Here is a 24,792-nt window from a genome sequence, read left to right as displayed (position 1 = left end):
GACTAGTGTTCAATTAACACTCAATTAGTCATTTTCGAAAAATTTCCATAAACTACAGTAGTTTTTATTACGATGTTTTCCTTTACTTTTTTTTATTCAAAATGCAAGTAATAGGTCTCTATAACTAATTTTGGCATAGATGCAAAAGCAAATAAAATGGTGGTTTGTATGACAGAGAAGCATTTTCAGCATCCAGATGTTTCAAATTTCAGTGAAATGTCTTAGAAAACAAAAGTCAGTCAGTTCTGTTTTATTCAATATGTTCCTCCTATGATAAAGAATATTTTGAATATCTGAATTGCTGTGATAGATATTTCAATTCATACTGAATGTTAATATTCAACCCTATCCTACTATCACCATCAAACTGTCTTATGTGACGGATGTGTCATTTTTGTTAAAAGTTAAAAATACTGCTTGCTAACTGCATGCTCAGTTTAAAAATAGAATGTTTGCAAAAATCAAACACGTCAAAAGATGTGAGGTAATCTAAATTTAAATTAAATGATGATATCACACCACATGACTTATTGTTTATCTTTTTTCTAAGCTAACTATCGGTTTTCCCAAGTTTCAAGTTTAACAGGTAAGGTACAAGGTAAAAAATTAGCATATAAAGTACATCTACTAAATTTACCTCTTTAATTATAACCATAAATCATTGGTGAATTAAAAATCAAGACTTAAAAGTTTTTACTCAATTTACATAATTACTCCACTTAATGAACTTAATTTAATTGGCGAATCAAACCAAATTAAAAGTATGTAAGGTAACTAAGAACACTTGAAATAACAAAGTAGGGACAAAGAAAAATTCAGACAGATATTGATCCTTAAATACAAAATTGTCACTGAATACCCATTAACTTTTGTGGTTTGTGTGGTAGCAAAGTGGTAGTCTAGCTTAGGCTAAATGCTATTCTAGGGTATATTTGGTAATATTTATATCCTAATCTGATAGAAGGCTTAGGAAAACCTTATGTCAAAAAACAGTGATTTGCTATTCAATTTTCAGTCCAATTACACTGTTTCAACACTTTTTCTAACCTAATTTAGAAACAAAGAATGTACTGACATATAAATCCTTCTTCTACCACTTAAAGTAACATAGTTTCTACATCATGTTTTTTGACAACCAAAACATGACCTAGTACAAAGGACAAAATAGTCATTACATTTAATCCCTGCTGTTTTTATGCCCCAATAACCTACTAACAACTTGTTGAATTTCTCACCAAAACTAAGTTAATGAAAGTCAACTGTCTAATTAACAGTTTGATGTCTTTAATATAATGATAAGCATAAATAATTTACATAGCAGATAACTTGAATATAAAGCTCAATCAAAATACATTATATTATATCATATACTAGATGATTATGTGCCTCGGGTTTGAACCTTCTTCTAGGTAATAAAAAGTCTGATACCACAGCCAGTGATTCTGAAAATCTGCAGCCGAGTGTCAGCTTTCACTCATTAATACCTAATATCTTCCATCTATCAGAGTAATGTCTTTCATTTTCTTATATTCTAGTCACGTCATTTTCCAATTGAACCTTACCTTATTCCAAAGTTACAAAACTATCAAACCTAAATTTTTAACCAACCATAGATTAATAATCAATATTTATTGTACAATCACGCTAACTGTTTTCAATTTAGTTATATCATAACTTGATCAAACAAAAGCTTGGACACATTAATATTTCCTCATTTTCAACTCATGTTTTGAATTTTTTACACCAAGCAATAATCAATATATCTTTCTATTAAAACAGCTGCTGTATGTTATCATTAATATGCACATAATCAACAAAATACAGATGTTGCATAATAATTGGTGACCTTATGCAATCATAAACTAAGAATCTTTAACAGCAGTTTCAATATCGTGTTTTAAAGAACAAAGTAGAAAAAACTGAAAAAATTCAATCCATTTAAATATCAAATATGCAACAAATGTGGGCCACATGTGATCTTTCATGCAACATTTGGAAGTCCTGTAGATTTGTCTTCATCAAACAGAATTATGTGATGTATGACAGAATAATGACAAAATATTTGTAAAAAAAATGTTACATGTTTAAGATTATTCTAAATAAATTTTGATAGTCATAGTCGTTTTGATATTAGTTACAAGATAACAATAGAAACTGGGACCTGGAATATGCAATATCTAGATCTAGGTAGAAATTAATGCGTACATACCTGATAAAGAAATCTGTTACTACGCTGGTGGTAACTATATGGTCTGTATGAGTTGTGACTTATATAATACATACTGAAACAACATAAGAATAATAATAATATTAATCTGATGTGTTATAAAACCAAACATGTTTACTGTGTAGCCAAGTACAACTTCCAGAAAATAATAATTTTAGTAGTAAGATCTGTTTCCTACCCAGGGGGCTAAACTAAACTGTGAGTGCATGGAAAAAAAACTAAAAAACTAAAAAATATATGTAAAACTAAACCATTATCAAATTGAACATAATTAAAACAATAGAAATTTTAAGGGTTTTACACCTCTTAACAGCTTAACAGATATACAGCAATAACAATTTCACTTCTATGACTTAATAATTTGTCACCATATATAATGTGAGGTGTAGTGTTAAGGGTATGATTATTAACAATCAACAATTAGCACCCTATCTTAGCCAAAAGATTACTTGTCAGTTTGTGTATGCCTATCTAAACAAAACTGTACTTAATCAATCTTTAATAATATATCAATGATAGCAAGAATGCAGATTCTGCCGTTTCTTCCAGCTTTTTAATTTTGATCAATAATTTTGGTAATAATTTAATATAGTAACAACTGAAAGTAGGCTTATTTTAATATTGACTTTTAAAAATTAAAATTATACAGGATGCGAATTAGGAATGCATACATTTATGTCAATTATTCCAATTTAGTATATGTAAATGATGACATGGCATGGCATATTTCCAGGATTTTGCTTTGACTTTAATAATAAAATCATAATTGATAATTAGGCCTTAGCAACTAATACTTACTTTTCAGCCTATTCCACTTTTCATTTTTAAAGTTTTTGATTGAAGAAGATGTCACAGTGGCATACACATAATTACATGAAATTTACATTATGCAGAAAAATAAGTTAAAACATAAACAATATTTTCTTAATACATTTTGACAATCAAAACAAATCAAAAGTAGAGTTAACAGACAAATAATGACATTTAATTACAAAATGTAAAAATCAAAGTTCCTCTTACTTACATGGCCAATAACAAGAATTTGAGTCTTTAGTAACTGACTTTCATCCCAAAGGATGTGGCACGACCGAATCCTTTGTATAAAGTTGCGCATTTTGGCTCTTTGTTTCCTTTTAAACCGTCATTTGATAAATTTCACATGTGCCCTTAGTAAGACCACGTGACATCTTTATTTACATCTCGTAAAATATCGATCATGTGACAAGTTCAGCTGTTGTTATCCAGTCTTTTCCCAAAATAGAATGCTCCTCGGTTAGCCTTCGACAGAAAAAGACATGATAATGAAAAAAACAAAGATGTCCGCTTCCATTCAGAAGAAAGGTTTTACAAACGTTTCTTGAATTTTTTTCAAATGAAGTAAATTATTCTTAAAATGGCTGATTCATATTCATTGGTTAAAGGTGGCAAATTAAAACTTAAAGGTCATAAGGAAAAGAAGTAAGTGTACTTGTTATTTTCTAAGGAACTCTAGATTCTTACTCTACTGCCATTGCAACCTGTACAGTGGTGTAACCTATTTTCGTGGATATAAGGATTCAACACCAAATTTCGTCAAATTTAATAAAACGAAAAAAGAAATTTATGTCTTAGATGTTTCCTCTGATATTCTACAAAATAATTAAAATTGGTTTATTTCGATTTTCTTTATGAATCCTTCATTTTGACCCATATTTCATGAGCAACCAACTCGGCAACGGCGGCAGAATGCGTCACCTATTTTCGTGTATAATGTTTGATCTATAAATAAGTCTAGAAAAACACGTTGTATGGATACCGGGTTGTATAATTAACTTCTCTTAGTATTTATCTTTAATATCAATTCATTATAACTAGTGACAATTCCTTCAAAGAACCGTGATTTATAAAAAAAATAGTGACTGACAAAATAAGATACGTAGCAAGATTTATTGCTAAAAGTCACTGAAACAACATAAGAATTTGGCCCACTTTGTGTTCCATAGAAATTTTCTGCTGACACGGAATCTGCTAGTTGATCACGCGACCTCATTCGTTGGACTACATTCTAGCAGACGACACTTGGAATTCCGATTACAGCTTGGGATTATAAGGAAATTCGGCTGATAAAAACTTGTGACGTTTGGTAATAACTGAAATCCGCCATTTTGTATTTGTCAAAGTATACATTAATACATTTTACCTTGCTTGAAAATACTGGATTCATTATACTACCGTAGCTGATATTGTACAAAAAACCCATGTTTATCAAAACAAGCAAATGCCGAGGTCACGCAATGTCGCACATGTAAATTATTAATCCTTTCTGGAAATGCACGAAAAATAGGTTAGCACAAAATTAGGTTACTTGACTGTATAATAAGCCCACTATCGGCACTGTTGCTGTTTCGCCCCCTCCCCTTCCCGTAGTAGAGCTATCGATTTGAAACTTGGCAGAGAGGTACTTAGCTATGATGGGTCTGCCCTTACCAATATGACCTTAGGCAGGGCCAATGTCAAAGAATGCAAGTGGGTGTAGCGCCAGGCAGGTCAAGCTTACTCTTCTAGAGACATTTTGATTATACCACTTATTTTAAATTCCACCTCTAATTAGATATTTACCACTTAAGTTTCACCCAATGTATTATGAAAGCATAGTGAATGTATTATAGCCAATACTTTCCCACATCAGAACCTGAGACAATCTTCTGTTGAGTTCTCTAGCCCATTAAAATTTGGAATCAGTTTTACTACACTAGACAACAAATACATGTAACTTAATAATTATTTTGTATTAAGGCACAAGAAACATAAGAAAAGAAAACGTGATGATGATGATGGTCCAGGGGGAAGTAACTCTGACAATAATGATGATACTCATGTTCATGGTAAATGTTTCAGTTTTTGTGCCAGACATAGAGCTTCTTGCAACAAATATTGGACTACTTCGCTCTAAGACCATGTGGAAATTAAAAGACACGTCTTTTTATGTTGCTTGCATTGCCTTTTTTATGGGCCAAGTATGGGACTGATGGGCCCAAAGACCATTGAATATTCAAAATTGAATTTTGAGTGCTATAATTTACTTAATTTATATTGGCTGCATGGACTTATTTATAACCTGTTTGCTAACCTGCCCAAACTTCTTTGTAATGACTTTCCTGAATTATCTGTTGTACAATTTATAGTTCATTTAAATCCTAACTGTAAATCCTTGTTGTACAATGAATTATAATTGTCCTTACTGGGATAATAAAGATTTATTATTATTAACTCTATTTGTAGGTGGGTGGTGGGAAGTAAAAGAATTTGAAAGTATAGTTGGAAATGTGGCTATAGAAATGAGTGATATGAGATATGTAAGTGCTATGGATAATGGTGGATTTACATTGGGTGATAAGATATCTAAAGGTAACTAATATTTCAATGTTTTCTGCACAGCATCTTTGAGCATTTTCACTCATGTACAAAATGGCAGACTGTCAATCTTGATTGGAGAACCCTTGATGAAATATGTAATAATTTTTGGCCCACCCCTATATTGGCAACCCTTTCTTACGGTTGCATTTTACAAGCAAATATACTCTACATTAGCCTACATATTCTTTGAAAATTTGTATGTTGACACAGGTGTTAATATTTTACATGATATCTTTTAAAGGTGAAGGTCCAGATCCAGTTGAAATATTAACGGCTATAAAAATAAACGATACCAAGATAGCCTTAAAATCCGGTTATGGTAAATATCTTGGTGTAGACACAGATGGGAAACTTATTGGTAAAGCTGAAGCTGTTGGAAGTCGAGAACAATTTGAACCAGTCTTTCAGGATGTAGGTGTATTTTTCTCTTCAAGGGATTGTTTTTTGCAGGTTAATAAGTAGGAATGAAAGTGATGCCAATGGATAGCGATGCACATAGATATATAACCTTGAACTATCTGTATGTGCCATGGAGAATATTATAAGTTGATCTCTGATGTTTCAGGGTAAAATGGCAATAAATGGATGTAATGGAAGATTTGTATCTGTGACTAAAGATGGTGATATTATTTGTAGTTCTAAAACAGCAGGAGATACAGAAATGATCAAGGTAGGACTTGAAGAACATGAAATTTTCCTATATTGTTTGCAAATATTTTCGCTGATATTTTAGCATGTTGGAATGAGATGTATTTCTGAAGTTTTTACGCTTGAAATTTCTGGACTGTCATCCATCAAGAATACAATTCTCATATGGAAGCTTTTGTAGAGCACACTATGAAAAATACAAAATGAAAAAAAAGTTACTACCGGTACGTCATTTTACCCTTCTCCAGCGCTGTGTTCACCACACCACTAGAGATTTATTCTCACAGGTCTGCTATTTCTTTAGATTAGGTCTAGTATAAGTCTTGAACGTGATCCACTGGAAGATATACCTAAAGAAGAAAGGGGAACTTTAAAAGAATCAGAAATCAAATATGTGTAAGTTTTATAGATAAATATTTACAATAAACACTCCATCATCCAAAAGCCATATCTGGTTCATTGATGTCATGGAATTTTGTTAATAGTCAAGTTTCACACAACACTTATCCTAAAATAAAGGTACATGAAATTTGATGTGGAAAGTTGTTCCGTACCTAAAGCTTAAAAAAAAACTAGCCATTTAAGGTTTTGAATGGAATAGATGTGTCTTGAATACAATTTACTCAATTCTTATCATAGGGGCTATTATTTCATATTTCCAGGAAAAAGTTTCAGAGTTATAAGAACAACAAGTTAAGAATCAATGAGAATTCAGTAGGTGAATTGATTAAAGCAAGACAAACGGGAAAACTTCATGAATCTCTGTTAGACAGGTAATACATATATATGTCAAATCAAGTTGTTAACAAGAAGGCTTTTAAGAGTTTGTTCTTTTTAACATTCTTACATGATTGAAGTTGCCCACAGATAATAAACAAAACAATAATTTGAGTTGAAATGAAATAATTCAATGCTTTTATGCAAAAATAGAGACACTAAACTTTTAATTTATTTTGAAAAGATTTCTTCCAAGATAATCTTATTTCTTTTCCAGTGCTATATGTTTAGTAATTTCCTTAACAAGGGCTGTTCGTCAGCATATTTAAAATTTTGTGTATCTTTATCTTGCAGGAGGGAGAAGATGAAGGCAGATAGATATTGTAAATAATGACTGTATCAAAATATTTCTTTTATTACAAAATCCTACAGTTTATATCAAATACCGTAGTGCTTTAAACTGTGTGTGTTGGCCTATTTATAGGTTATGTTTTAAAATGTTTATATCATATTCTGAAAAAACAGTTAATATAAATAAAGCTGATGGTGAACAAATTTGGAAGAAGGATTGTTTTTGTCGAAGTTAAAAGCAAAAATATTATTCCAGTTATTGATATAAATGAAAAAAACTTTCCACAGTGTCATAAAAATTTTACAGATTTGTGATCAATGAGAGAAGATCATCTTATAGCTCTTGGATTTTGATAGGCTGATATCTCTGTATGTAGAGGTGATGTCGTGTCAGCACCCATGTCCGTCTGTTAATGAATAACATTTATGTCAGTCATTCCATCATATTTTCTGAAAATGCATGAGAATCTAGTTTTCATCGTATTTGGATGAACGAATTTCTTAAAACTTTGAATAAATGCACAAATTTCTCTTGACCTGTAATATTGAAAATCTGTATGATTTTAAATAAACTTGGTATGTATGCATATATTTTTATCCAAAAATAAAGTGCATGTCAAAATTGTGTGCTTTTGCAAAATTTGATGACTGGAGAAAGGTTTTTGCTTTATGTATTTGCTTTCATATTTTCCCCCCCAAAAAAGGTATTCCTCCATACTGTAAAATTTTTGAAAAAATTTACATTTCCAAAAAAAATTTTATTGTGAACATTTTGAAATATATTTCATTTATACTTTCTTTATTATCTTTGTAAACCATTGCTGGTGCTTACACAATTTGTATTTTTATTCTTCCATACAGCTCCATGAAAGGATGTTTTACTCTGACTGTTCTGTATATTGATATTACAGCCCTTTCTCATTATACATCTTACAATGTCTATATTTCTCTTCCAAACAGCTTAATGTAAGGATGTTTTGCTGTGACTGTTCTGTATATTGATATTACAGCCCTTTCTCATTATACATCTTACAATGTCTATATTTCTCTTCCAAACAGCTTAATGTAAGGATGTTTTGCTGTGACTGTTCTGTATATTGATATTACAGCCCTTTCTCATTATAAATCTTACTATGTCTATATTACTCTTCCATACAGCTTAATGTAATCCTCTGTATTGGGAGATGTCACAGTCTGTTGTCACCTTGTCCAATGTCCTACTTAAAAAAATAGTTATGTATATTGACATTACAGTTACCCTCCTCAATGAAACATCCTACAATATCTATATTACTCTTCAATATAGCTTAATGTAAGGATGTTTTACTGCCACTGTTCTGTATATTGACATTGACCTTCCTCAATTAAACATCTTACAATGTCTATATTACTCTTCAATACTGCTTAATGTAAGGATGTTTTACTCTGACTGTTCTGAATATTGACATTACAGTTACCTTCCTCAATTAAACATCTTACAATGTCTATATTACTCTTCAATACTGCTTAATGTAAGGATGTTTTACTGCCACTGTTCTGTATATTGACATTGACCTTCCTCAATTGAAAATCTGACAATATCCAAAAAAAAAAAAAAGGCATTGTAATGCATCTCTGTGTATGACATCACAATTATTCCTCTTCATAAAAAATAGTATTTTTTAATGCTTCTTCTTTTACTGTATACATAGATGCCACAGTTAATTATAAATTAAGTATTCCTCTTGTAACTGTCTCTGCTCTTTATCTTGACATCAAAGTGACCTTCCGCAATTAAACATCTTACGATGTCTATATTCCTCTTCAATACAGCTTAATGTAAGGATGTTTTGCTGTGACTGTTCTGTACATTGACATTACAGTTACCTTCCTCAATTAAACATCTTACAATGTCTATATTACTCTTCCATACAGCTTAATTTAAGGATTTTTTACTCTGACTGTTCTGAATATTGACATTACAGCCCTTTCTCATTATACATCTTACTATGTCTATATTACTCTTCCATACAGCATAATGTAAGGATATTTGACTGTGACTGTTCTGTATATTGACATTACAACCCTTTCTCATTATACATCTTACTATGTCTATATTACTCTTCCATACAGCATAATTTAAGGATATTTGACTGTAACTGTTCTGAATATTGACATTACAGCCCTTTCTCATTATACATCTTACTATGTCTATATTACTCTTCCATACAGCTTAATGTAAGGATGTTTTACTGCCACTGTTCTGTATATTGACATTGACCTTCCTCAATTAAACATCTTACAATGTCTATATTCCTCTTCAATACAGCTTAAGGTAAGAATATTTTACTGTCACTGTTCTGTATATTGACATTGACCATCCTCAATGAAACATCTTACAATTTCTGTATTACTCTTCTATAATACAGCTTACTGTAAGAATGTTTTTACTTTCCTCTGTTAAAAATCTTACAATTTTCAAAATTTATATATTTATATATCTGTACATGATATCGCAGTCATTCCTCAACATAAAAAGTTTTTGGTTTTTTAAATATGTCTTGTTTTTCTGTAGATATATTTTGACAGTCTTCTGACACATTTCCTTTTTTTTTTAAATTCTTAATCTATTTGAAATATATTGGAATAATTTTTTAAAATTTATATGCCCTAATTTTTGTACTTCTTATTTAATAATTAATATTGGTCTAAGTGAACTCGGAATGCCTGTGTAACTAATGCAGAGCTGTATATTAACCCTTTCGCATTGCACAAATATTGAATTCAGTTATGACCAAAAAAAAAAATTTGATTCAGCTCAATTCGATTTAGTTTGGTTTGCTTTCGCACTGCAATCCTACCTGAATAGCCTATTTCACACTGCCAAGAACATAATGGCAATATAATTTTCCTTTTCCTCCTCTTTGTTTATCTCTTTCTTGTGATTTTCAAGTACATGTATTTCCATTTATCATAACGTCCCTGACAACAGGAGACGACATTTAAATTGTTCATTTAGTGATACCTCGCATGGTATATATACTTATCCAGTTATTAACTTCTTGTTTGGTTTTGCACTGCCACTTGTCTGGATCTTATCTTTCTATCTGGATAGAACAAAATTAATTTTGCAGTGCCAAAGGGATATTAGTGCCCTAAAAATCTTACGATCAATCTTAGGTCATTAGTGCTAATTTTATTGTTAATGGTGTTTCTCTAAAAATCGTAAGATTAAATTTATCGAATGTTTTTGACTAAATCTAGTGTAAGACAACAGTTTTCATCTGATTTTAATGAAATTTGGTGTGATCATTTATAATGATGAGATCTTAATCAAGATTTAGTTTGATGATTTTTCGATCAAAGAAATTTGAGTTATTGCCCTTGAAAAACGCGTCAAAATTTGTTTGTGAACACAATAGAGACTACTACAGTTTTCATTCGATTTGATAATGAATGATAATTTATAGTGATGACATCTTGGACAAGTTCGAAGTTGGCTATCTATCGATGAACCTTTTTCAGTTATTGCCCTTGACTTAGGGAAAGATAGCTTGCCAGGCAAGGTAACATACGCCCACTACCAGCTGTCAGTAATGATAACAAAATCTTTAGTGGCTTAATAATGAATTTTCAAATCTTAAAGTCATCTATAATTCAGGGCAAAAACCTGAAACAGTTCATCAAGTTATCAGCAAATTCAAACATGAACAATGTCTCATCGCTGTACACACAAGGGCAATAACTCTGAAACTGTTCATCCGATTATTACCAATTTCTAACTTGACTGAGATTTCATTAATATATACATGCAAATCCAGTTTTATCAAGATGGGATAAAATCTGTAGTTTCTATTGTGCCTGCGAGCTGAATTTGACAAATTTTTACTAAATCAAGGGCAAGGACTCTGAAACTGTTCACCCGATTATTACTAATTTCGAACTTGACCGAGATCTCATCAATACATACATGCATACCAAGTTTCATGAAGATCGGATAAAAACTGTAGCTTCTATCGCGCCTACAAGCCAAATTTGAGGCGTTTTTCTAAGTCAAGGGCAATAACTGAGAAACCACTCATCCGATTATTACGAATTTCGAACTTGACAGAGATCTCATCAATATATACATACATACCAAGTTTCATCAAGATCAGATAAAAACTGTCTCTAGTGTGCCTACAAGCAAAATTTTTACGTGTATTTACTAAGTCAAGGGCAATAACTCTGAAACTGGTCATCCAATTAATATCAATTTCGAACTTGACCGAGATTTCATAAATATATACATGCATACCAAGTTTAATCAAGATCGGATAAAAAAGAAATGTGAATGGATGGATGGCAGGGCCAAAGGCAATATACGTCCACATTTCCATGTTGGCATATAAAAACGTGTTAAAATCTGTTTGTGAACACAATAGAGACTGTAATTTTGAGTTTGACGATTTTTCGATTAAAGAAATTTGAGTTATTGCCCTTGACGTATCAAAATTTGTTGGCGTATTAATGCAATAGAGGCAACAGTTTATGTCAGAATTTTATTAAATTTTGTAAGTTTGATTAAATCAACTATATCTTACACGATTTAGATTTTTGGTTTGATTTGACACAGATTTGTGACTGCCCGTGATGTACTGAAAATTTATCAGGAAAGTGGGCGTATCTTGTTAGGCAACCACTTGTATAACAAGGCCAGGTTGCCAAAAAAGGCTTACAGACGATTCACTTTTTCCATAAATGAACATAATATTTAGTTCAAGTAACTAAAATTTCTATAGCATTAGACTATTTAAGCCGTAAAGTAACTGTTGTCTGAATATTATTATTAATGATTCATTGGAGTTGTTTCCCTTAATTACTCTCTTTCAAGAACATTTATTGTGTTTTTATAACGATGAACGTACATTGATTGATTCTGTAAAATGAATTAATTTCTTGGATTCTTCAGATTAAAGATTTCAAAATGAATGACTTTAATTTCGCCTGGAAAAACAACCACTATTAAATATTTATAACTCTATGCCTGCAAATGACTTCTACATTGCGATGTCAGTGCGCATGGCAATAATTAACCGGAAGTAAACAAATCCAACGTAAACAAAACAACCTCGTGTGATAACTTGTCTCCCCATCAAAAACTTCTACGAAAAATCAGAACAAGAATTTTCATTTTTGTGTTGGTTTGGATCTTTTTGATTGTTTTCCATTCATTTGTTAGGATTTCAACGTTACTTATACATCATGGATTTAAGTTCAGCTTCATCATTAAATGCTCTATGTAATTTATTAAAACCAGAAAATGAAGATTCAGACAGCGATGAAGATCAGGTAAGTTTGATTGAGGAGATTGTTATTCATTAACATGCTTTTATATGTACAGTGGGACAGGTTTGCCACCTGTTTGACCGATCATACCTTAGGCCAAACAAATGGAAATGTGGACATATTGCCGTCGCCCCATCCGGCCATCCATATTTGTTGTATGCGGATAGAGGCTACAGTTTTTATCTGATTTTGATGAAACTTAGTATGCATGTATATATTGATGAGATCTCGATCAAATTAGAAATTGGTAATAGAACAGTTTCAGAGTTATTGCCCTTGACTTAGTAAACATGCGTTGAATTTGGCTTGTATGCACAATAAAGGCTGCAATTTTTATCCTATCTTGATGAAACTTATTATGCATATATATTGATGAAATCTCGGTCAAGTTCGAAAATGATAGTAATCGGACTAATGGTTTCAGAGTTATTGCCCTTGTTTTACTAAAAATGTGTAAGAGTTGGTGTTTGTGCACGATAAAGGCTGCAATTTTTATCCGATCTAGATGAAACCTAGGAATCTGTATATATTGATGAGATTTTGGTCATGTTTGAAATTGGTAGTTTCGGATGAAAGGTTGCATAGTTATTATAACAAACTAGTTATAGTTATTGCCCTTGACTTAGTAAAGACGTGTTAAATTTTGCTAGTATGCACGATAAAGGCTGCAATTTTTATCCCATCTTGACCTTGACTTAGTAAAAACACGTCAAATTTGGCTTGTAGGCATGCTTTAGACTACAGTTTTTATCCGATATTGATGAAACTTGGTATGCATGTATATATGGACAAGATCTCAGTCAAGTTGAAATTGGTAACAATCAGGTGAAAGGTTTTGGAGTTATTGCCCTTGAATTAATTCAATGCATCTAATTTGGCTTGTAGGCCTGATAGAGACTACATTTTTTTACGATTTGGATGAGATCTCAGTAAAGCTTGAAATTAGTTAAAATTGGATGACAGGTTTCACATATTAAAGCACTACAGACTTTGTTATCATTTCTGACATCTGGTAGTGTGTGTATGTTACCTTGCCTGGCAAGCTATCTTTTTTATGTGGCCTTAGTCTCAGAAAAGGGAATTGTTCAGCTAAGCCTTATCAGCTAAACTTGAACCTCAATTGCAAGTGTGTATAGAATTATCCTCGTATAATCTTTCTTGTTTGAAGTATAAGCTTATTTTAAAGGATTATGTAATTTTTGTGCAGTTCTAGAAATCTGAAGACTATTAACATATATATTCAAGACCCAAATCAACCCCGCAAAATGCAACAATGGCCTTTAAGTTTTAGTCTTAGATTAGAAAAATACATATTTATAAATTTGTAGTGTTTGAAATTGGTTGAAGATTGACCACAAAATAATTACTGATCTATTCTTTTTCAAGCCATCAACAACTTTAGGAAAATTAGGACCAGGTCACATTGGTGAATTAACAAAACCACCTTCAACTACAGACAAAAAAAAAGGTATTTTTGTATTAATATTTAGGCCATGGCTATTCACACTGTAATGGGACATCATATGACCATCCCTAACTAAACCTTAAAATTCACTTAAGACAATTGAAATGGCTTCACTCTCTAGAAAATAACCAGTGCAGACACAGAGAAACAATCCATTGCCCATGTTCAACATGAATGAAGCTCTCCCCTGGTTGCTCACAATAGTGGTATGGAAAAGATGGAAAACAACACTCCAGTGCAGATAGCGTAGTCATTGATGTTGCTGACTTGATGTGTTGTATTTATATCAGCCATTGGACTCGACAATATAGAACAATCTATTTGCTTCCTGTTACAAGACAATTTTTATACGCCCACATGAATATGTGGTCATATATTGTAGTTGCCCTTGTCTGTCCGTCAACATTTCTTGTGGGCACAATATAGACTACAGTTGATTGTAATGAAACTTGATGTGAGCATTAGGTTTTCATTTGATTGTAATGAAACTTGATGTGAGCATTGGGATTGATAAGACAGCATTCAAGTTCGAAGAACATTTTTGAGTTATTGCCTTTGACTAAGTAAAATCGCGTCAAAATTTTGTTGTGGGCACAATAGAAGCTACAATTTTCAATGGATTTTGATGAAACTTGGTGTGAGCATTGGGATTGATAAGACAGCGGTCAAGTTCGAATTTGACGTTTTTTGATGATACCTCATTATATATCTTTGAAAATTTCACACACAAGAGGAGTGTGATTATTCAATAATTATGAAGATCTTTAATATATTTTTGGTCCATAAAGATTTAGTTATCATCTCTGACAGCTGCCAGGGGGCGTATGTTACTTTGCCTGGCAAGCTATCTTTATTAACTCTGCTGTTTAGGTTTGACATACAGAGAAAAATAAATATCTTCTTATGTGATGTTCAATTGAGAAAATTTATAGATCTTAATCATATATCTAACTTATTATTTCTTTTCTAAAAGCAACAAATCCTGACAGTAAAAATATTTGGGATGAAGAAGAAATTCCAGAAGGTTCGGAGTTTGAATCAACTTTTGATCCTTGCCCACAGCCAGAGTATGTCTCTTTTCAAACCATTTCATATACCACATAGACATCGGTGCAATAGTATCTGTGCTATCCGTTGAGTTGCTCTTAACATTGGAATGGTTTGTCATGTGCCAATAATCGAGTAAACTGTGTTAATGTTTGAAATCTTTAAGTAAATAGTATCTATGTTCAATTCAATAATTAAATAATTTCAATTTATCATCATGTACCTTTGATGTAACAAATAAAATCATATAACCTTATACTAAACTGTTGCACATTTTTGGGGGAATTTTCAGATTTGATATTATGTATAAACAAGCAGTGACATCTGAAGATATATTTTTACAAATGGGAAATAAAACGAATGCTACATCATCTTGTGAAGCAATGGTAGTAAGTAGGCTACATTCATTTTTTATGTATCTGTAATTCACAAGTAAAAATATTTTACTTTTCTTATATTTTTCACTTTGTTTTTTATATTCCCATGTTAAAAACATAAAGTTATATAAGTTGAATAATATATGGGTAATTTATTTTCCAGATAAAAATTCAACTTCCTGGTACTAAAATGGCAGATGTAGATTTAGACGTCAAACCTAAATATTTAGACTGTAGATCTCCCAAATAGTAAGTCTTACATTTAATGTTCATATGTTCTTACACTTTTCTCTTGGTACACTTAATAATCCATGGTCTGCTATGGTTGTGATATATATTAAGTTGCAATAATATTGTGTTTTTGAGATCAAGGCCCCGTATTCTCGAAACGATCTTAGTGCTAGGACGTCCTAGGGCAGATCTAACAATGTTTTTAGGATGCCTACCGCCAAGATTGTTTCTAGAATAGGCCTAGAGTTTTTCAAAACCACTTCTGATACACAAATAAGATTGATTTCTTGTTAGTCATATGTTGAGATAAATTCATCATCTGTAATAATTTCCTTCTGTCAAGGCAATCATGTTTCTAGTAAGTTACCTTACATTTGTTTTTTTTTTGTATTGGGTGCCATAAAAGAAATGCCACACTTTAAGTATACAATAAACTTATATCAATGTTGTATATTTCAGTAAATTAGGATTACATCTTCCCCATCCTGTAGATGATAAATCTGGCAAGGCAGAGTGGGATAAAAAGTTGGAAATTTTAAAAGTGACTTTAACAATGAAGAGAGAATATGATTTTGTGAATATGTAATTGTGATGTGAAATGCATCCGAAGACTACACAAAATATTTTAGTTATTGTGAATTCAATCAACATTTTTTGTAATCACTTCATGGTCATCATCATTAAAAGTTATAAATGTCTCAAATGTATTTATGTGAAAGATCAAAACATTACTGTTTAATACATCTACAAGCTGAATCTGGGACAAATCACATTCTTTTACTGGTTTGTTACAGAATATTTCATCCAATCTGACGAGCTTCAAAAAATGAATCTTCGGGCAATATTATGACACTTTATTGACATTTAACCACATAAAACAATATCTCTTTCTGCATAGTTTTAGTTAGCAATCATCCTAAAAACACATACTTACTATAGAATATACATTAATTTACATCAGTCAATTCTTAACAAATACAGACTGCAGATTTTAATTTTACATGGATTAGGTACTTCATCATCTGATAAAGCAAACTTTAAGTATGCTAACAACTAATTAAAATAAACAGACAACTTGGTTTGGGATATCAAGAAATCTGTCTTATTTAGAGTATAAGTGGTTACTGCAATCATAACATTTAAACCAAGGCAGTTGGAAATAAAAAGCAAATGAGTCCACTAACACAAGAATGCAATATTAGCAATATTAACAACTAGACGTTCTTTCATGATGGATTACAATGGCTAGCATTTACAAATTAATTTGCACTATTCTTTTTCTTTTACTTCTTTCAAATTATAATTGAAACTACGTGTCATGTCCACAGAATTTGCCATACAAGTAATTCTATTTGGAATGAAAGATTTTGTTGAATCTCCCTAATTGTTTAACAACAAATAATGACAAATATTAATATTTATACATTAGACCGTAAATTTAAACCCCCTTAGACACAAATAATCAATTTCCAGTAATTTCAGTGAGAATTTCCATAAATTCCTCTTTTGGAATAACATTTGCTTGTAATGGGTTGATCTCTATCATTTTATACCAGGTAAATAGACTATTGGATACAAAACAAAAGCTTAAATGATAAACAATAACAAGAAAATTAAAATAAACAAGTAATGTGTATAGTAGTATAAAGAGGTACAGTTTTCTGACAACATAACAAGGGTCTAAGAGCCCACCCTGAATATATTTTTTATCAACACCATAATGAAAGATTCTTCTTCAACTGTTCTCAATCATGACAACTGACATTGAACAAAGTACACTCACAATTTAGCACAAGAAGTTTTAGGTTATACATTTTATACATAGTAAAACATCATCTAAACAAAACAACTTTGGTGTACATGTAATTTCATTTTGTTATAATTTTTACATAAGTGAATGAACAAATGCTTATACAAGGATTTTAGACACAATATTTGTTAAGCCATCAACCTAAACCCATTTACAAATTACTGGAATACTGTTTGAAAAAGATCGATAGCTATTTGTAAATAACTCAAACATCATAATACACATTATGGCTAACAGAACAATGCTTTGGCTAATTTCAGAAATTTTAAGGTTTACAGGAGTACATGTCTTTAACCCTTTGAACAAGTCTACCCAGAAAGCCATTTTGCACAGAGTTGATTGGACTGTAATTGATTTGATGCTGAAATGTCTACCAAAAATGTTGGTCTTGGAGATCATTTTGTAGAGATAAGCTACTTCCTTCCTTATAATATGAGGGAGGGATCCATTATCATGGTGTTCCAGAAATCAGTATGTTCAAAAGGTTAAAGGCTGGAAGATCAAGGTAAACAGGCCATGATGTAATAATATTTACAAACCTTAAAATATTTCAGTCTTCTCCACTCTTACACATTTAATACAGCTTATATACATAAATATTACATCTCCTTTTTATAATACACCTTTATCTTTCAATTCATTAAAATTTAACATAAATTATAATATAACTACACTTGACATTATTGAGACCTTAAGGAACTAAGCTTGCTCATTTCAGAGTTAGTATTTTATTTGTATTGCCATTTCTAAATACACTGAGCAAAGTAGAAGGTACTAATGTTTTCTAAAAACAGAGCATTTCTTAGGTTGTACAGTACTCAATTCACTGGCCATTTAAAATAAAGAACGTACTATATTTGTAATTATTATTCAATTTGTTATTATAAAGAATGTTACCCCTCACATAAGGGACTGTTGATTTAAATATAATTGCCAGTCATGTCTGGCTGGAGAGGTAAAATATCAAGTTAAAAATATGGTATAAAAGGCATTTTAAATAAATTTCTGCCATTTTTTTTTTATCAAAATAAGTTACCTCTTAGTTGAAAATAAGGAATTTAGAAAGGGATTTTAAAGAAATTTAGACATCAATAGTTCCCTATTACTAGCATGATGTTAAGTGTTAGTTTTCACTTAGAATAGAAAGGGACTGTCTGTACCCAAGGGCAATAACTCTACCGCCCTATGTTAAAATACCTGAATTAACTATTAACAGAGAACTAATAAAATTATCAACATAAAGTATGGAAACAGAATCAACTTCATAAGAATTCAGCTGGTCATTTTATTCTGTTCTTTTAACCAATCAACAAATTCATCTAATATAACAGGCCCTACAAACATATTTTAAAATAATTTTTAAGATTTTCTGAAAGCAATATACTTTTAATATTGGTAGAACCATTATTTGAACTTTCTAGAAATGTTATTTATCAGCTAATGTTTTTTGTTTTTGCACTGAACCCTTAAAAAAAGGATTTTGAATTTATAAGATTTTCTTTACATTTTGATATTTAGTAAATAAGCAACTTACAAGCACCATCCTCATCATAATTGGAAAGATCATTTGATACAGAACGACTAAATTCTAAAATATTACACCATTGATCTTTATTGATCACTTTATATTTAGATTGCTGCAAGAAACAAAACATAAAATTACACATGTCAATATATACGAATCATATATCCTCATACGACTTCAAATTCTCTAAAAATGGTGCAGAAAAAATGATATTTCTATATTTATCCATCTGGTTAAAAAATAATGCAAATTCAAACCTAAGCAATTCAAGTAAAATCAAGTTATCATTGAAGAACTGATGTCATAAAGGTACTATTTGCAAGTAAAATGTATAAGAGGATAAGAATGCTATGGTAGATCAACCACTGATTCAACAAACAAAACATAATGCAATATAACAAAATAACAACATGAAATTACCTCTAAAAACTGGTGAAATGAAGGATATAAAGACCAATGTTTACCCAATGCTAAAGATAACATAGCTTTAGCTGTATCTATATCCATACTACGTTGATCTTTTTCCTGAAATGATCATAGTTAAAGTTTCCGTTTAAATTGGTGAAAATGTTGACATTTAATTCATATTTATTACTATAACATTTTCTCTCCAAGCTTCCTTGCTTAATTACTCTGTTGTTTACTTATAATTATTACTTATTACTAAGCTTACTAGTATTTTAAAGTTACTTACCCGAGCAAAGTCAAAAGCAAATCTGTAAATATTTTTAAAATGAACAGGATTATCTAATAAAGATTTGAGGTAGTCTAATTTTTGTATTAATTTCTCTGTACTATCACATCTGAAATAAAATATTGTACAAATTTACAAATCAATATAATAGAACTAAATAGCTTGGAATGTGATCAAATATAGCATCATACATGAAATAAATATTAGATAATTGGGTTTCAATTAGAACTCAATTCATTTGATTATGCATTATGATTATATATCTAATTTTCATTTTAAAACTTACTGAATGTCTTTCATACCAGCAGCCCATTCATCTGCTGTAAAATACCCCATTCTATTAGCTTTTAATTTCCATGCCAATGACAACATAACAATCTGAAACAAACAACAAAGTTGAGTTGACATGGCTAAAACCCAAACATCACAGTCCATTGTGGTGATTCAGATAAAGTTTCTTTTATGAATATACATGGTATGAACAGAGTTTTAAAAAACTACTTACATTTTCCGGTTCTACACCAATATCTTCACAGAATTTCTCCATTCCTTCTGGACTGATTTCTTCTTCATCTGGACCTAGAATACAAAAAAAAAAAAACATATCTTAAAAACATATTATTAAATCATGTACTTTTAGATTAAGATTTTATATATCAAAGGCATTCAATACTATTCCAGCATAAGCCCAGACTTAAAAGGCCAATGGTGTGACAGCAAAATTTAGATATGGTTTCTACATTAAAAGGGACATTATTGTGGTCGCATTTTAGGTGATTTCAGAGATGGTTTCACCATATGAACTGAAGCGATAACTACATCCATGATAAAATACTTACATGTGTATTCTCGAAACCAGGCTTCACATCTTTTGGTACTAAAGGAACTGGAAGAATCTTTCTTGTTAGACCTGAAATATATTCCATATAAATAAGTACAGAATATATACATGTATACTTTACTTCTTAAGAAAGATTCATTTCACTCTCAAAATTGTTTTTACCTTATAATATTGATTTTCATGGGAGTTTAACCTGACTCACCTATCTACAAATAATAACAACAACATCAACATCTGTGGTAACACATGACCACTGTGACCGCAATCATGTCATCCACATTCTAGGTCGGGATAAACTTCCATAAAAATTGACATTAAATGTCTGGCCATGTTAAAGATGGGTCCCTTTAATTTTTATTTATGAAAATGAAAATACTAATACTTATATGAATAGAAAGTACAGGAAAATACCTGTTTGTCTCACATGTCCATTATTAGCTCATAATTACCTAAATTAGAAGAGATTTACCAGCAGAATTCCAAGGAGTGACTGATTAAGATCATTATATGCAATAAGAACTAAATGATATGATTAAGAATACATGATAATTCATTCGAAACACCAATTAATCAAACAGTGTGCTTAATTTGAAACTAAAAACATTAGGAAACCCATCTTTAATATTTGGAGACATAAATCCTATATGGATCAGAAATGAAATAGTGTTAAAAGTTTTACTACAACAGACAGACAACACCAGTGTGCAATGATGGAATTTTTTACGAGACAGCATTATAAGGCTACTCTTTTTTAAATTTACGCCAAAGAATATTTCATGTGCTCAGCCTCAGAATCAGTTTATTGTCCATTCCAAATGACTGGAGGCTTTTTCTATGTCAGCCCCCTGATAAAGAATCCACTGGTATCATTTCAACCTATGCTCAAATTGAACCCTGGACCATCAGGCCAACGAGCTAGTGTCTCACTCACTGATGGCCATGCCATCATCAAAATAACTTAACAAAATCTTCTTAAACCAGTATAATGTTTCAAACCATCTAAAATTTATTACAATAATTCTTACATAATAATCTGGTTTACATTAATCCATAAAGTGGAAAACCATGAGGTTAATGATAAACTACTTCGTTTTTTATTCATATATTACATCAACAGTATAGTATATCAAAATATTCCAGATAGCTATATAGCACTTCACTAGTCTTTATGACAGCAGGAAAAATTGTTTATGACATCATAATACTACCAACTATTGTGACATCATTCATTTCTTCTAGACCAGGTCAAAGTATTATATCAACTTAAATTAAAGGGAAATATTCAAATAATATGAAAGAAAGAAACAAGAAAATACATTTTACAAGTAAAACAACTTAAGTTCACAAAGGATCCTTTCTACAAGCTGATCCTTGGCCAAACCTTTTAGTTGGGTGGAAGATGAGTGAAGATGATTTATTCACAGTCACTCACCTTGATTAGAACCTGCAACCACAATTTGTTTGCTGTAACCAAGCAAATGGCAAGTAGGGCATCAGCAGTAAATTTCTATTGTGGGAACAGCAAAGTAAAGGGACACTTGCACCATTATGGGGAGTTGGTTTGAGTCTTGAATATATATAAATAGTCTTCAGATGTACTAGAAATGTATGAAAATCGCAAAATTCCTTCAAACATATCAAACTAGGAATTTCTATAGATGTCTTTTCTGTATATGGCAGTGCCTCATAAAAAGACGACTTGTATCGTTAACTATCGAACTAGATAATTCTGGAAACACATGGATTTGAAGGCTCAAATTCCAATGGTAAGCTGTGAACACTATTACAGATTGGCTAAGTCTAAGGCATGATTGGTGAAAATGGCGCATCTGTCCCTTTAAAAGGGAAAAATTTTTGTTCTGCCCCTGTGACTCTGAGCTATTAGTGAACTTCAATAACTTTACATTTACAATATTTTCCAAAAAAAATTTGAAAGCCAAAAAGGGAAAATCTACAAAGCCTCCATCAATCATATTGCTTATCTTGTTAGTCAGAGATACCCACCAGTTATTATAAGCATAACGTTACCAATTGAAGACCATTAAAGTGTTACACAAGTGGAATACTAAACTATTAACTACTATTATTAGAGTATATCAAGTACAAAGTAAGAACATATCTATAAAGGTATCAAGCTCTATCATATGGAATTATGCCAATAGTATACAATAAACATGGCATCAAAACACACTTCCTCACATTTATAACTGGTACACAATAACTTGTTTACCCTTGCACATTTTATGCCAAAGACACATAGAATCAAACAGGTTGTAGCTTTAAGAGGTCCTTTTAGTATTGTGGTTTAACATTCATGGATCTCAGTTTTACTCCCAAAATCTTCTCAAAATACACCTATCTACAGATTTGTTTACCCTGAAAGTGACCAATCTTGTCATTAAACGAAATTTAGGTATATCCCTTTAACGATTATATTTCTGTAAATAATTTAATAATATCCCCTAAGGCTTAAACACTAGTAATTGAACAGTTCACTTCAGTTCAAACATTGGACAAATATTTCATATATAAATGAAAAAAAAAAACAAATAAGGTAATAAATTATGGTATGGAAGTATAGATAAAACCATTATCATCCCCTTCAGCAATTTACACTAATATCTTATATGACCTAATTGGCAATGCAGAATGAAATTTATCTGAAGACAACTCTCTGGTCAAGTGAGACCTGTGTTATCCACAGAAATGTAAAAACTGGTAAGATCAATTACATGCAATTATATTTTATAATATAATTTTATATTATAGAAAGGATAAATGAAATAAAGCCTGATAAAAAAATTTATAAGTCTTTATTTCACAAAATTTTATTTACTTACATTAGTCACTATATCGACAGACCCTCTTGATGCAAAGTTCTGCCTGTAATGTTGGAATACTGATTACAATGTTACAGGTATATCACAATATACAGAAATAGATTCCTTTGTTGTCTCAATTACCTCACAAAATCCATGGAAGAAACCTATTACTTTCACAACTTTCAAAGGTAAACACTTTTCAAAAAAACTTTCAAAGACAACATGACATTTTCTGCACATACAAGTGCTTAAGAAATACAAGAACCAAGAAAAATGGAACACATTTACAGAATACTCAGTGAAATCTCTTTGACCTACATCTAGATATTTTGGCATTCTATGTCAAATGGAAGCTAGAGAGCAGATATAAATATGTTATCTTAATAAATGTGGAAGTGAAAGTAGAAGGTTAAGAGGTCAAATGGTACAGGTGTTAATACAGCAAACTGTTAACTTTAAAGAGATTACCAGTGCAGTAACAACAAAACCTTACATACAAATGAGGCAAATGCCTCATGCCAAATTGAAAATGAAATGAACAATCTACTTTTCTGCACAATGTGGGCTAATAAAGACAGCCATGCAGGGTACAATGAGGAAAATTTTGCCAGGACAAAGGCATTAGCCTGCTCTTTCTCAATTTCCAACACACAACGCCTCAGTTTATTGTCCCATCCCAATGACTTGACGCTTTTTTCAAGTCAACTCATCTTACCTACATCACTGAAAAATTGAAAAAATCAGTTGAAAAATCTTGACTTATGCCAGGATTTAACCGTAGACCTTCGGGTTAGCAACCAAGCGTCTTACTCACTGAGCCAGCGCGGCTCCCCGGCCTCATGCCGAAATGAATAAAAGATAGCTTGACTGGCAAGGTAATAAACACCCACTGGCAGTTTTGAAGAATATTTGGCAGTGCGGAAACAATCACTAGAATAAAATATTACACCTTTAATGATATACGTGATACAATTCTTTTGAACTTGTTTCTGTGATAATGAACAATATTTTAATCAATATGCAGCTAAAATTGCGCCTTATAAGGTGTTTATGGACTAAAAATTGATCTGGTTTTGAAGAACAAGGGCAATGTGAATTATTTTACGATATTTGGGTTTTTTACCTTATATGATAATAAACAATTTCACTAAATTTTGTTTAATTCCATCAAGAATTGTGTCTTCTAGAGTAGTGGAATTAAATATTTTTGGTTTTTCTGGTATTCAAAAGGGTTCAAATTAGTGCTCACACAGATAGTTGAATAGTTAAATCCGAATCCATTTTTGAGAATATTCGAATCGGGTTTTACCATGCTACTTGTTTCATTTACCAGA

The 24,792-nt window shown here is 31.3% G+C and overlaps 2 protein-coding genes across 2 annotated transcripts; both read left to right on the top strand.

Annotated features, from left to right (window-relative positions):
- Positions 1 to 5,427: 5,427 nt before the first annotated feature.
- On the top strand, positions 5,428 to 7,379 carry LOTGIDRAFT_104723 (hypothetical protein; the record flags this gene model as incomplete). The annotated part of the gene is made up of 6 exons (XM_009057054.1): positions 5,428 to 5,614; positions 5,865 to 6,034; positions 6,189 to 6,293; positions 6,576 to 6,667; positions 6,934 to 7,044; positions 7,343 to 7,379. 6 exons carry the CDS (start codon positions 5,428 to 5,430, stop codon positions 7,377 to 7,379), a joined length of 702 nt encoding a protein of 233 aa, XP_009055302.1.
- A 5,064-nt stretch (positions 7,380 to 12,443) lies between these two features.
- LOTGIDRAFT_182066 (hypothetical protein) lies at positions 12,444 to 16,464 on the top strand. Its single transcript, XM_009057053.1, has 6 exons — positions 12,444 to 12,649; positions 14,033 to 14,114; positions 15,085 to 15,178; positions 15,451 to 15,547; positions 15,699 to 15,784; positions 16,226 to 16,464. The coding sequence occupies exons 1-6, from the start codon at positions 12,563 to 12,565 to the stop codon at positions 16,350 to 16,352; spliced, it is 573 nt and encodes a 190-aa protein (XP_009055301.1). The 5' UTR covers positions 12,444 to 12,562; the 3' UTR covers positions 16,353 to 16,464.
- The last annotated feature ends 8,328 nt before the right edge of the window (positions 16,465 to 24,792 follow it).

Source organism: Lottia gigantea, assembly GCF_000327385.1.
Source record: "Lottia gigantea unplaced genomic scaffold LOTGIsca_3, whole genome shotgun sequence".
In the NCBI taxonomy this organism is placed as follows: Eukaryota; Metazoa; Mollusca; class Gastropoda; family Lottiidae; genus Lottia; species Lottia gigantea.
Note: the sequence above shows the minus strand (reverse complement) of the source record. Positions and strands in the feature narration are given on the sequence as shown.